This window comes from Rhincodon typus, chromosome 35, assembly GCF_021869965.1.
Source record: "Rhincodon typus isolate 14 chromosome 35, sRhiTyp1.1, whole genome shotgun sequence".
Taxonomy (NCBI): Eukaryota; Metazoa; Chordata; class Chondrichthyes; order Orectolobiformes; family Rhincodontidae; genus Rhincodon; species Rhincodon typus.
Window position 1 is genome coordinate 9,481,839 of NC_063366.1, and position 14,764 is coordinate 9,496,602.

Here is a 14,764-nt window from a genome sequence, read left to right on the forward strand (position 1 = left end):
TTGGCCTGCTGTGCTCATCCAGCTCTACACCTTGTTATCTCAGATTCTCCAGCATCTGCAGTTCCTACTATCTTTGAAAAGCATTTAATTGGCCGTGAATAGCGCTGGGACATTGTGAGGTTGTGAAAGGCTCGATCGAAAAGCAAGTCTTTAGTTTTAAAGATGAAACCCAGAAACTCAACATTAACATTCACCAGCTGTCACGACTCACTTGGATTTTTATAATTGGTGCCGGGATTCAGAAATAATTGGCTGTCAGACCTTTAGTCGAGCAAGTCACAGACTGTGTTTCGACAGAAGTAGTGATGATCCTCTCTTTAAGTTGACAATTTGAGCAAACCTCGCAACACATGTACTGAGTTCACTGAAACAAGGCTCAAACAATTCTGAATGGTTTCAAGGAGATTTACTCAGAGTTCTGAAGATTCAGTGCTAATTCCAGAAGATTCGAAAATGAGAAGTGCGATTCCCAACTTCAGGAAAGGGACAAGGAATTGAATCATGGACCTTGAGACTTCATTTCCACTGAGTACCCAGATTTAATTCCCAACAATGGGAAAACTGCTCAGCAATCTGAGATGATAGCGATGGGTGAAACTACGCATAATTTCAATTGGGCTGATCGTCACTTAACTCAATCAGAAACATGGAAAATAGAGGCTGCAGTAGGCCATTCAGCCCTTTTGGTCTGCTCTGCCATCCAATATGATCATGGCTGATCATCCAGCTCAGTCTTCTATTTCAGCTTTCTCCCCAGCTTTGATCCCTTTAGCACGAAGAACTACATCTAAGATCTATGAAAACATCCAATGTTTTGGCCTCAGCTGCTTTCTTGTGGCACAGAATTCCACAAGCTCATGACTTTCTGGGTGAAGAAAATTCCCTTATTTAAGGACTAAATGGCCTACCCTGTATCCTGGTTCTGGACTCCTGCGTCCTTTGTATTTACCCAGTCTACTTTTGTTAGAATCTCATAGATTTCCATGAGATCCAGCAGTGAAAATAATCCCAAGTGATCTGATCTCTATTCATATGTCAGTCCTGCCATCCCAGGAATCAGTCTAGTAAACTTTCGCTGCATTCCGTCCATACTTTGAAAATCCTTCCTCAGATAAGGAGACTAAATCTGCAAACAATACTGGGGTGTGGTCTCTCTAAGGCCCTGTATAGTTGCGTCAAGGTATTCCTGCTGCTCTAATTGAATCCTCTCACTATGAAGGCCAACATGCCATTTCCATTCTTTCCTGTTTGCTGAGCCCTCATGCTTACTTTCAGCAATTGGCATACAAGGTCTCAGAATACCATCCCTTTCCAAATCTATTGCTGTTCAGTTCATAATTTCCTTTCCTGTTTTTGCCACCAAAGTGGAGAACCTTACATTTATCGACATTATACTGAATCTACCATACATTTTCTCAATTACTCAGTTTGTCCAAATTACACAGAAGCATCTCTGCATCCTCCTCACAATTCAGCTTAGTGTCGGCTGCAAAGTTGGAGATATTACATTTAGTTCCCACATCTAAATCATTAATATATATTGTGAACAGCTGAGGTCCACAGACTGCTCCCTGCGGGTACTCCACCAGTCACCGCTTGCCCAAACAGGATAAATTACTCGTGGTCTCATGAAAATTTATTGGGTCAGGGGTTTAACTGAATTTATAATAGTCTCCCATTCTTCACGAAAGCAGACAAGTAAACGTGGGCTACTGGGTGCGGTGTGATACATTGTGGCCTAGAGATGGGACACTGAAACACAAGGGTGACTTACAAAGATGGGACACAGGAGTACAGTGATGCAGAATTTGAGACAGAGAGAGAGAGAGAATTGTGATACTGTGCTCAGTGAGACACAGGTGGAATATACTTTGTGTAAAGAGTGTGGCTCTAACTGGTTGGAGAACTGGGGGAAGGGGTGGGTGAAGGATGGTAAAGATGGTGGCTGGGGGTTGGGGAGGAGAACTCGTTTTATCTGGGAGACCCCTCCCAGGGCAAACTACATTGATAGGTACTCAGCATGTTATCAAGTTACCTGATATTAGATGTCCACTGAAAACCAGCCTTCTACCCACCTTCTACCTAACCCACCTTTCCCACACTCAGCGGTAACTAATCCTGTACCTCACCCCACTCACTAAAAACCCCCTGCCCGTGACTGGAATACACCTTTCCCCATTCAGCCTACTCATCAGACTCCAGGAGTCCAGCGCTTATCAATGGTGAGGGTTATGGAGCATCACAGGTGAAACCCAACATCACTACTGGCATTGAATAGATGCCAGTTCCATCTAAATGGCAGCTCCTTTGGTTGTAGAATTTCCACCACACCGGGGCGTTGATCATATGGGAAATTTGGCATATAGGGCATATGAGTAGGGTGGATTTTGAGGATATAGGCCAAATGCTGGCAAATGGGATATCTAATCAGCATGGATGAGTTGGACCAAAGGTTCTGTTTCCATACTGTACATCTCTATGACTCTAAGACTTATTGACAGCATGTAAATAGCAGCTGAGAGATGTAACTTGATTGGAGGAATATCATTTGCACAAGTGGTATTTGTACAAAAGTTTAAAAAAAGACCTTGCTCCAACAGATCAAGATGAGGGGATGAGGAACATTGGCAGAAGTAAGTCACTGTGGGGAGTAGTCAAAAGGATGCTGTTGAGTCATCACAATGTAGGAATATATATACGAGAATATATATTAGGTCCTTGTAATAAAGGAAAGGAAATAGTCAAGGGTGACTTGAGTCGACAAGTCAAATGAAAAGAAATCAGACTGACATTAGTAGTCCAGGTATGGAGCTCAGAGAATGCTTTCAAGTCAGATTTTAAGAATAGTACTTTCTGAAAGAGGGCAGGTTATACTATGTTGGTATTGTGTTATGAAACAGGATTAATTAAGTTTCTCAGGGTAAAGGCATCTCTCGGTAGCTACGATTACAATATGATTGAATTTTGCATGCAGTTTGAAAGGGATAGTGCTGGGTTTAAGTTTAGTATTTCAAGCTCAAATAAGGGCAAATGTCTGAACATGAAAGCTGTGCCAGCTGAAGTGAACTGTGGCAGGTGACAGGTCAATACAGTCACAGTGGCATACGCTTAAGGAGATATCACAGAATACTCAGAATAAACATATTCCTAAAATAATGAAAAGTTATACAGGAAGAAGCCCCCACCTATGGTTAATTAAAGAAGTCAGGAAAAGTATCAGACTTGAGAAAGTAACTCACACAGTGAATAGTTAGGGTGCGGAATGCACTGCTTTGAAATGTGGTGGATACAAGTTCAATTGAGGCATTCAGCAGGGCACTGGATAGTTTTTAGATAGCAATGGTGTGCAGGGAGAAGGGGGAAAGGTCGGGGATTTGCACTAGATAGTAGATCCAGTGCGAGCATAATAGGCTGGATAGCCTCCTTCTGCACCCTAACAATTCTGTGATTCATAGAATCCCTCTGCTGTGAAATCGGACCATTTGGCCCATCGTGTCCACACAGTTTCTCTGAAGAGCATTCCACTCAGACCAACCTCCCTAACCAGTCCCTGTAACCTTGTATTTCCCATGGCTAATCCACATAGCCTGCACATCCGTGGACACTCCGGTGTAAATTAGCATGGCCAATCCACCTAACCTGCACATCTTTGGGCTGTGGGAGGAAACCAGAACACCCAGAGGAAACCCACGCAGACACGGGCAGAACTTGCAAACTCCATACAGGCAATTCACCCAAAGCTGGAATCAAATCGGGGTCCCTGGCACTGTGAGGCAGCAGTGCTGACCACTAAGCCACCATGCTGCCCGTTCAGAGATACAACTGTGCAATAATGAGTGGCAGTTCAGATGATTGCTCAGGATATAAAACATGGTAGAAAGTGAGTACAAGTTAAATCAGGAAGAAGCCATTTTAGAGGAAACCTAGGCTAGGAACCTAAATAAAACAGATAGCAAGAGTTTCTGCTGGTATTTAAAAAGGAAAAGTGTAAGTAAAGAGAGTGTTGATTCTCCAAAAAGCAAGACTGAGGAGATAGTAATAGATAATAAGAAAAGGTTAGCTGAATTGAACAAATATTTTGCTCCTGTATTTCGCTATAGTGGATCCAAAAACACTCCAGTAATGTCTTTCAAGCTGGAATTGGAAGGGAGAAAGGAATCTGGTGAAATTACAGTAATTAGGGAAGCAGAATGGAGCTATGGAATGATAAATTCCAGAGTCCAGATTGGCTTCAACCTAAGGTCTCAAAATAGATGGCTAATGGGCTGGTAGATACTTTGGTGTTCAGTTTCCAAAATTCCTTTGATTCAGGAAAGGTTCCATCAGACTGGAAAGTGGTAAACGTAACCCCTCCGTTCAAGAAGAGGGGAAGGTACAAAGCAGAAAGAAATGGGCCATAGTTAATTTAATGTCTATTGTGGGAAGAATTATTAAAGAGGCTATAGCTGTGCATTTAGAAAATCTCAAGGTAATCAGGAAAGATTGACATAATTTTGTGGAAAGAAAATGATATCTAAACAATTAATTGGCTTTCTATGAATGAGTAACATTGCTTTATTACAAGGTAATAAAGTGTTGCATCAAAAGTTATTGTGGAAAATAAAAGCTCATGGTGCACGGGGTGACATTGAAAAGAAAATTGGCTGGTTAGCAGAAAACAGTCAGTGAGGATATGGATCCTTGTCAGATTGGCACTTATATAGTCATGGTCATAGAGTGGTACGGCATGGAAACAGACCATGCTTTGGCCCAACTCGTCCTTGACGACCAGATATTTTAAGTTAATCTTGTCCACTTGCCAGCATTTGGTCCATTTTCCTCTGAACTATTCCTATTCATGTCCCCATCCTGATGTCTTTTAAATGTTGTAATTGTACCAGCCTCCACCATTTCGTCTGGCAGCTCATTCCATACACACACTGCCTTCTTTGTGAAAAAGTTGCCTCTTTGGTCCCTTAGCTCCCTTTTAAATCTTTCCCCTCTCACCTTAAACGCTCTAGTTTTGGACTCCAATACCATGGGGAAAAGATCTTGGCTATTCACCCTATTTATGCCCCCCATGATCTTATAAAGTCACCCCTCAGCCTCTGATGCTCCAAGGAAAATAGCCCCAGACTATTCAGTCTCTCCCTAGCCAAACCCTCCAACCCTTGTAAATCTTTTCTGAACCCTTTCAAATTTCACAACATCCTTCCTGTAGCAGGGATACCAGAATTGAATGCAGTAGTCCAAAAGTGGCCTAACCAATGTCCTGTACAGCTGCAACATAACCTCACAACTTCTATACTCAATATATTGACCAAGAAATGTAAGCATACAAAATGCCTTCTTCATTATCCTGTTGACCTATGACTCCACTTTCAAGGAATGGTGAACCTGCACTTCAATGTCTCTTTGTTCAGCAACACTCCCCAGGACCCTCACTATTAAGTGTATAAGTTCCTCAGGGTCTGTGCTGTGGCTTCAACTTTTTTCACTTTCTGCCAATAAGGAATCAAAGACATGGTAGCTAAATTGACAAAGATGGGAAAGAAAGAGGGTTGTGATCAAAATATGGGGAGTCTGCAGACAGATATGTATGTGTCAAGTGAGCAAATATCGAACAAACACAGTATAATGTGGAAAATTGTGAAGCTTTCACCTTGGTAAGAGGAATGTGAAAGCAGAGTATTACTTAAAGGGTGAGTGACTGAGGAATTTTGAGATGCAGAGAGGTCTTGTTGTTTTAGTGCATGTGCCAGAAAAACAATGGTATGCAGGCACAGTGCATAATGAAGAAGAAGGCTAATACAATCCTAACCTTTGTTATTGGAGTAATTGTTTGTAAAAGTAAGCATATTATGTTTCAGTGATACAAGATATCAGTGAGATTACATCTTGAATATCACTCTTTATTTAAGAAAGGATGTAAATATGTTTGCAATTCAGAGGAAGTTTATTAGATTAATACATGGAATGAATGGGTTGTCTTCTGAGGATGGGTTGGACAGAATGATTTTGTTTCTCCTGGAGTTTTGAATGTTGGGAGATGACTCAATTGAAGTTAGACCTGGAAAGGACGTAGCTCGTGTAGACAAGTCCTGCAGTAGGGGGTTAGGTGTTTAACATTAGGGTCACTCTTTTTGGACTGAGATGAGGAGATTTCATTCCTCAGAGTCGTGAGATTTTGGAACTCTCTACCTCAGAAGCTGGGTCATTGAATAATTTTGAGGCAGAGGTAAATAAACCCTTGTCAGATAAGGGAATGAAAGATCACTGGGGTCGATGGGAATGTGGATTTCAAAACGTAAAAGATCAGCCAAAGTCTTATTGAATGGCTGAGCAAGGTCAAGGGGTTGAATGGTCTCACTCTGATTCTATTTGTACCCAGCATTCCATCTCTGTCTCTCTGGGCCAGACTTTGTGGCATTGTACCCAGCATTCCATCTGTCTCTGCACCCTATCTCTCTCTAGGTCAAACTGTGTCTCGCTGTATCCAGTATTCCACCAGTCTCTGGGTCACACTGTGTCTCACTGTATACAGTGTCCTATCCCTTTCTGGGTCACACTATGTTTCACTGTATCCAGTGTTCCATCCGTCTCTGGATCACACTGTGCCTCGCTGCATCCAGTGTTCTATCTCTCACTGGGTCACACCGTGTCTCACTGTACACGGTGTGCTATCTCTCTCTGGCTCACACCTTGTTTCATTGTATCCAGTGTCCTATTTCTCTCTGGGTCACACTGTGTCTCTCTGTATCCAGTGTCCCATCTCTCACTGTGTGTCGTTATACTCTTTAAAATGACAAATAAATGGAAATCAAACTCCTGTGTATCTTTATATACAGCGTACATTACTCTCTTGGTCACACTGTATCTCACAGCATTCAGTGTCCCATTTCTTTCAAACAGTGAAGAGTCCATTCTGAACGCAGTATCCCAGATGTTGCCGATCTAGCATTTTCTGCAGAGTCATAGTGAGTTTTGATTACTAGCCCAAGAAACACTCAGATCAATGAACAAATTGACACTAAAGTGGAATTGAATGTGAATACATTGAACTGGTGCCAGAGATTAATCAAATTGGGGATTACAGAATCAGCAGAATATTTCATTGAGAACATTGTGATCAATGAGAATTAGGTGACACCTTTTAGTCTGAAATAAAAAGAAAATGATCATCACCACTCCATCAGCAAAACTGTCTATTTTCACCACCTTAACATTTACAAGTGTCTCCCCTGCCTTAGTTGATCTGTTGCTGGTCCCCTTACCTCCAGTCTTCAATATTCCAATTTTTCACTGGTTGATCTCTCACCCAAATTCCATTTTCACATCACCTCCATTCTTGCTCATTGAGCTGCACACAATATAGAACAACTCAATATTCAAATTTGTACCTTGGTATTCACATTTCTTCATACCTTTTTGTCCCTGTATTCTCCATCACCAAAATCTCTATAAGATATTCTGGCTGATCTTATTTGACTTTCTTGAACATCTCTGATTATAATTCCTCCAGCGCTGGTATGGCAACCAGTTCTGGAATTCAGTCCCAAAAACTCTCCACATTTCCACCAGTCTCTCTTCCTTCAAGACTCTGTAGAACACTAACTTCTTTAACCAGATTATTGGTCATTTGTCATAATATCTCATGGGGTTCAATGGAAAATTCCTGTCTGGTTCACTCCTATATCATTGGATGTTTTGCTATATTAAAACTACTACTTAAATATAAGTTGCTGTTGCAATTAGAAATGATTATTGAAGACATTAGAGGAAGAGGATGAATTCATATAGTCCTGCATCACCTTTTCATTTTCAACTTACTCCATATTCCCAGCATCTTTTAAATAAAGAGAAGAATAGGTGGACTCTGATCATAAAGTGAACAAGAGGCAAAACTGTGAAAAATTAAAGAACTGCAACAACATGAAGAAGAAAACAGCAGGCAGTCCCACAGCTCAATGCTGACCCACAGAGGAATTCAGCCTTTTCATAAACCATCATCTCTGCTTTAAGCCCATCTACAAACCATTCCTCTTTTTAAAAATAAACAGCATAGTGACTCACTGGTTAGCACTGCTGCCTCCCAGTACCACGGACTCGGGTTCAATTCTACCTTCGGGCGACTGTCTGTGTTGAGTTTGAACGATCTCGCCATATCGGCGTGGGTTTCTTCTTCAATTTCCACCCACAGAGCAAACATGTGCAAGTTAGGTGGATTGTCCAAGGATGTGTAGGCTAGATGGATTAGCCGTGGGAAATGCAGGGGTGTAGGGCAGGGGTTGGGTCTGGGTGGGAATTTCTTCAAAGGGGCAGTGTGAATTTGATGGGCTAAATGGCCTGCTTCCATGCTGTATAGATTCTGTTCTGCTCACATTCACAAACTATTTCTCTCCTCACCCAAAAATAAAACAAAGAACTCCAGAAGATGGAGAACCGAAACACACAAAAACACAAATGGCTGGAGAAAATCAGCAGGTCTGGCAACATCTGTGGACAGCAATCAAAGCTAACGTTTCAAGTCCAGTGACCCTTTATTGTGTGTCTCTCAAAACCCATAATGACCATTCCTAATTGCTCTTGTGAAGATGATTGTGAGACACCTCTTTGATAACTGAGTGTCACATTTCAGTCATTTGAGAGGTTCAGAGTGAACCACGTTGCTGTGGGTCTGTGTTCACATATAACCCAGACTGAGTGAGGATTGGGAAACTGACTTTGTTTTATGACAGTCCGGTAGTTCTATGATCACCGTCAATGTTCGCAGGCGCGTTATTTAAATAGCTGAAATTAAACTCCCTAGCTGCGACACTGGAATTTGAATTCATGTCTGTGATCATTAGACAAGATGTCTGGATTATTAGTTCCAAAGCATAACCACTATGCAACCATTATTGATGTCTAATTTATATTTGGATTTCATCTAATTTGCACTTAGAAAAAAATCTATTGAAATGTAAAGTAGATTGAATTCATCCCATTTCATTTTGACTCAAACTTTCAATTGATAAATTAATCTGTTTGAGGTTTTGTTGTTTTCATGAAAAGCTGAGATGTTGAGCCGCACTTACATCTGATGTTGTTTATTAAACTGTGATAGTGACTGGCTACTTGTCTCCATCCTTGCATGTGTAAGTGAGTGTACTGGAATTGTGTTGAAGGGACTGAGAGAGCATGACAGGTAGATAACTCAATCTGTGAAGTTTTGCCACTGCTATCACGGGAATTTCTGTTGAAATGTGCTGCCTGTTGAGATAAGGTGCTAAGAAGGAGATCAATAATGTGACAGGTCAACAGCAAGACTCACAATATCTCCCTCAGCCCAGCCTCAAAGGTCATTGCAAGATTGGAACATTCTCCCTGGATTACTGCTGCAGTAATATAATTCTTACATCACTGTACCTACCCCCAGTATATTGTATCACCACAGCATCTCTCCAGGAATTAGCATCTTTGTACTGACGTCACAGCCACAGTCTGAATGCATTCTCACCCTGGAGTCTTTCCGTCTCACTCACCCACTCACACTGAATACGGAATCAGAGAAGCAAAATTCAGGAGATGGAACAGATTGGGAATGAAGGAGCAAGAACATGTGTCAAAAAACAGCTACAGAATTTTTTTAAAAAAGTACTACGTGATAAAGGTCTCAAAATTTGGGTAAGTCTTTCAGGCACTAGCTGGCCTATTAAATCCCAGTGGGGAAGACGAAATGCCACTGTGTCACCCTCAAGAAACACCATTCGAAATGATGATCTGAACATTACAATGTTGCTGTCTGTGAGACTGTGTTGCGCACAGGTTGCTGGTGTGTTTCCTTCATTACAAAGTTCAAGGAGTACTTAATTGAGTGTGAAGCACTTTGGGATATTCTGTAACAGTAATAGAGGAGCTGGTCTCACTGGATCCAGCCAATGTTTCAGACACGTTTCTGACATTGCAAAATATAGAATAGTCGTAAGATTTACTTCAAAGACTTACATTATTGTTATAACAGATTACTAATTGACCTGGAGAAGAATTCCCTCTGACAAACTACACAATTTGCAATAAAAGATCCAATTCAATTATTGCTGAAACATGTGGAGGATTATTAACTCAGGGCTTTTCGCCTCTAATAATAATGTCAGAATCAATTACTGGGAGGAAATGCTTAAAGTAATGACAGGACAATTATTATTTAGAAACAATTGCAAATTTACATCTCAATGACTTTATTGCTGGATAATTTAGGGGGCTGAAACCTCATCAAATCATACAGTCAGATACTGTGAGGTTACAAAATCTACAAGAATCCAATCAGATATGTTTTGGCTGAAATCTGAACTTCAAAAAATAAAATGTTTCACAGAAGCCCCAAAAAGAGTGATAATCTTTTATTCATTAACAGAATGAGGGTGTCGCTGGCTGGGCAGCATTTATTGCCCATTCCTAATTGCCCAGGGGGCAGTTGAAAGTCAATCACATTGCTGTGGGTCTGGAGTCACATATAGGCCAGACCAGGTAAGGATGGCAGTTTCCTTCGCTAAAGGACATTCGTGAGCCAGATGGGTTTTTCTTGACAATGGATTCATGGTCATCATTAGATTCTTAATTGCAGATATTTTATTGAATTAAAATTCCATCATCTGCTGTGATGGGATTCGAATCCGGGTCCCCAGAATGTTACCTTGGTCTCTGGATTAACAGTCCAGCAAAAATACCACTCGGCCATTGCCTCCCCTAATCATTATAAGCATCAGTGACAAGAAACAGAATTGGACAGATTCCCCACTTGAGATATAATTCCAGCTTCTCTGGACGGTCCATATAAACTGAATGTCTTCATCCTTGAAGCTATTACACTAACTAACCTCAGCAACCTCTCCAAGACAAAAAAGCTATCAACCATAGGAACAGATCTCGACCATTCAGACATTGGTTCTGTTCCTTCATTCAATGAGATCCTTGATGATCTGAAAATCCTGAACTCTACTTCCTGCCTTTTCCCCAAAGCCTTTAATTCCCTTACTGATTAGCAATCTGTCTGTCTCAGCCTTGAATATACTTAATCACCTAACCACTAGAGCCCTGTATGGTAAAAAAAATTCCACACATTGGGTGTGGAAAAGATTCTCCTAATCTCAGTTTTAGATAGGCATTTCCTTAATCTGAGATTATGCCCTCTGGTCCACAACTCTCCCACAAGGTGTAGCAACCTCTCCATATCTATCTGTTAAACTTCCTCAGAATTCATGTTTCAATAAGGTCTTCTCTCATTCTTCTAAACTCTAATACTGGCAATCAACCTAGTCACCCTTCTCTGAACAGCCTGCAATGCCATTATCTTACTTTCACGAAGGAGCAAAACAGTTCACAGTATTGAAGATGTGAATTGATTCGTGCCTTGTATAGTTTCAGGAAGACCTCCCATTCTTGCATTCCATTCCCTTTTAAATAAAGGCCAAACTTCCATTTGCTGTCTCTACTGCCTGATGAACTTGGATGCTAGCTTTCTGTGATTCATGCACAATGACCCCCAGGTCCCTCTGTGGTGTGTTTTCTATGGTTTCTATCTCCTTTTAAATAGCATACAGTTCTTCTATGAGTCCTGACAAAGTGCATAGCCTCATAATAGCCCACATTATATTTCATCTGCAAAGTGCGTGCTCACTCACTTGACCCCTCTATGTCCCTCTGCAGGCTCTTTATATCCTGTACACTACCTGCCCTCCCAACTATTTCTGTGTCATCCATAAACTTGGAAATAGTGCATCCACTTCCATCATCTGAGTAATTGATATATATTGTGGAAAGTAAGAGCCTCAGTGCTGATCTTTGTGAAACTCCACTAGTTACGGCTTGCCATTCTTATGTCAACTCTCTGTCTTCCGTTAGTTAGTCACTCTCATATTCATGCTACTGTGCTACAACCAACACAATGGATTGTTATCATATTAATTACCCTCATGTGTTGTACCTTCCCAAGCACCTTTTGGAAATCTAACTGTTTTATGTTACTGATTCACCTTTGTCTATCCTGCTTATTACCTCAGCAAAGAATCCAAACAAATTTTGTCAGGCATGATTTCTCCTTCAAAAAGCCATGTTGACTCTGCTTGATTATATTGTATGCTTCTAAATGTGATGCAATTGCATCCTTTATAACAGACTCCAATATTTTTCCAATGGCAGATGTTAAGCTAATTCCCTCCCTCCCTTTTCAAATAAGGACAGTTTGCAATGGCAGTTTTCCAGCCGTCTGGGACTTTTTTGACCTATTAGGATTCTCACAACATTACTACCGACACATTCATTATCTCTGTAGCTGCTTCCTTTAACATCCAATTATACCAACCCTCAGGGCCAGGGGGTTTATTGGCATTTCAATCCTTAGTTCCTCTACATTGCCCTCATACTTCAATTATTCCTTTTTTTTTGTCACCTTTGTTGGTTTATAAAACTTTCCCAATCCTCTGATTTACTGCTAATCTTTGCCAAGTTGTTTGATGTTTTATTTATTCCTTAACTTTCTTTCCTTGTGGTCCCTCACTTCCTCAGTTAGCAATGGTTGGTTTATCTGCTTCCTGAATCCTACTTCCTCACTCGGGTATTTCTTTGCTGTGAGCCATGAACTACTTTCTTAAATATCCTCAACTGTCTTTTCTGCTAAACACTTTTCCTAGTCCACTCCAAGTAACTCTGTCCTCATCCTTATGTAATTAGCCTTATTTAAGCTCTGCATCATTGTTTCCCAACCCAAATTTCTCACTCTCAAACTGAGTGCTAAATTCCACCATATTATGCTCACTGTTCCTACAGGGATTTCTAACTCTGAGATAATTTATTATACTTTCCACTTTACACATTACCACATCTAAATTGTTGGATACATATTGTTCTCAGATATTGTCTTGAATGCAGTCTATGAACTCTTCCTCATGGCTATCTCTGCAGCTTGATTTTCCCAATCTACATGAGATTAAAATCATTTATGATTAATGTACTGCCCTTTTCACATGTCCCATTCATCTATCCCTAGTAATGCAGTACCAAAATTTTATAATATTTTAGTGTATTACAATATTTTGTCTTGGGTCTGTCTACTGACTTAGCATTTTTTATCACTACTTCCTTGCTTTTGTTCTCATTGAATCTGATAATGAATCCAATGCAGGAGTGTGAACAGAATTCACTTTGATAAAGGCTATTCAGTGAGCCTCTGTTCACAGTGCCACACACAACAGAAGCTGCTTCAGAAAGGGTTGTACTCACCAGAGTGCAGTACATCTCAGGGGTCTCTCCACACGTGCTGTTGGGGGGATCCAGACTGATCTTAAGGAACCTGGTGAGCAAGGTGGCCTCAGGTTGGCAGGCCATGTAATCCCAACTCATCCCTTGGTCCCAGTGGACCCGGGTCTTACACAGGTCATAGTGACCCCAGGAAGGGAAGTGCTGTGCAGAGAGAGACAGGGTCACATAGAGAGTGTGAAGGGGCAGCAGGCTGGATAGACGCATTGCTCCAACTATACCCTTCTTAGAAAGGAGGGAATCTCAGTGTGTCTGAACCTGATTCAGCATGTAACCATTCTCACAGGGTTGTCTGTTAGAAAGAAGTGACCTCAATCTATCTGGGATTGTTTCAAGAAATCACTTAATACAGTTTACTCAGACAAAAGGTTATTTCAGTCTGCGCATATGTTCCAAGAGTTTAAATTCCTGTTGTTTTTCCCAATGTTCACGTTAATATGCTGCGTTTTGGATTCCAACTGCTTTTCCCCAGTTTAGTGTTGATAACCTGGATGTTAGGATATTGGTTGATTTTCTCAGTGTTGATTATGTATTCCGGATATTTGGTTTCCAACTGTTTTCTTTTCTCCCTAACATTAGCATCAATCATCCAGATGTTAGGATTCCAGTCATTTATTTCAGTCTTTGCTGCTGATATTCCAGGTGTTACAATTCCAGCTGCTTATACCAGTGTTGGTGCAGATGTTCTGGGACTTAGGATTCAGGCTGTCTTTCCCAGCTGTTTACTGTGTCAGGCAGATGACCAATCAGTACTCAAAGCCAACATGGTGACTGCTGCCTGACCAGACACTGTTTCCCATCGATCATCTCTTCCTTCTGGTTCCCTGTTGGGAAACAAATCAAATCAATGGATTTCAGAACAGATACCGCAGACCGTCGACCCTTGCTTAACCAACCTCAGACTTGATCTACCAGCAGCTGTGACGTTGCACAGAAATAATGTGATTCACAGCAGCCAATGAGGGAGGAATGAATGAAACAAATCAAAATCCCAAATGAGACAAAAGGCCAGTAAGTCCATTTTATTTAATGATGTTGCTTTGGAATAAATATTGGACCAGATACTGGGGAGAATTCTCCTGTTGCTCTTCACTATAGTGGCTGTGGGATCATTTACATCCGTTTTTATTCAGACAAAGCTTTAGTCTCAGCTGAAATATTTCAAAATTGACAGTGCAATGTTAAATCAATTCTACATCTCTAACAGGGTAGTGCCTGCTCAGCACTGCCCACTTGAATTTGTATTGCTTTTCTGCGGATATAAAGAATATAGGAGGAAGAGTAAGCCATTCTGCCTGTTGAGTCTACTCCATTATTCAAGATGATCATGGCTGATCATCTAACTCAGTAGCCTGCTGCCGCTTTCTCTCCAGCCTCTTTGATCCATTTAGTCCTAAGAACAGCATCTACTTCCTTCATGGCAATTTTCAATGTTTTGACCTCAACTCCTGTAGCAGTTTCCTGAGCTCCTCTGACAGTGCAGCACTCC

The 14,764-nt window shown here is 41.1% G+C and overlaps 1 protein-coding gene across 1 annotated transcript in view; it reads right to left on the bottom strand.

Moving 5' to 3' along the window:
• The window catches only part of LOC109919196 (netrin-G1-like), a 55,381-nt gene extending 41,899 nt beyond the window's left edge, over positions 1-13,482 (bottom strand). The window contains exon 1 of the mRNA XM_048616763.1: positions 13,240-13,482. Coding sequence (XP_048472720.1) covers positions 13,240-13,482 — 243 coding nt within the window. The remainder of the gene's footprint in view (positions 1-13,239) is intronic.
• Positions 13,483-14,764: the final 1,282 nt, after the last annotated feature.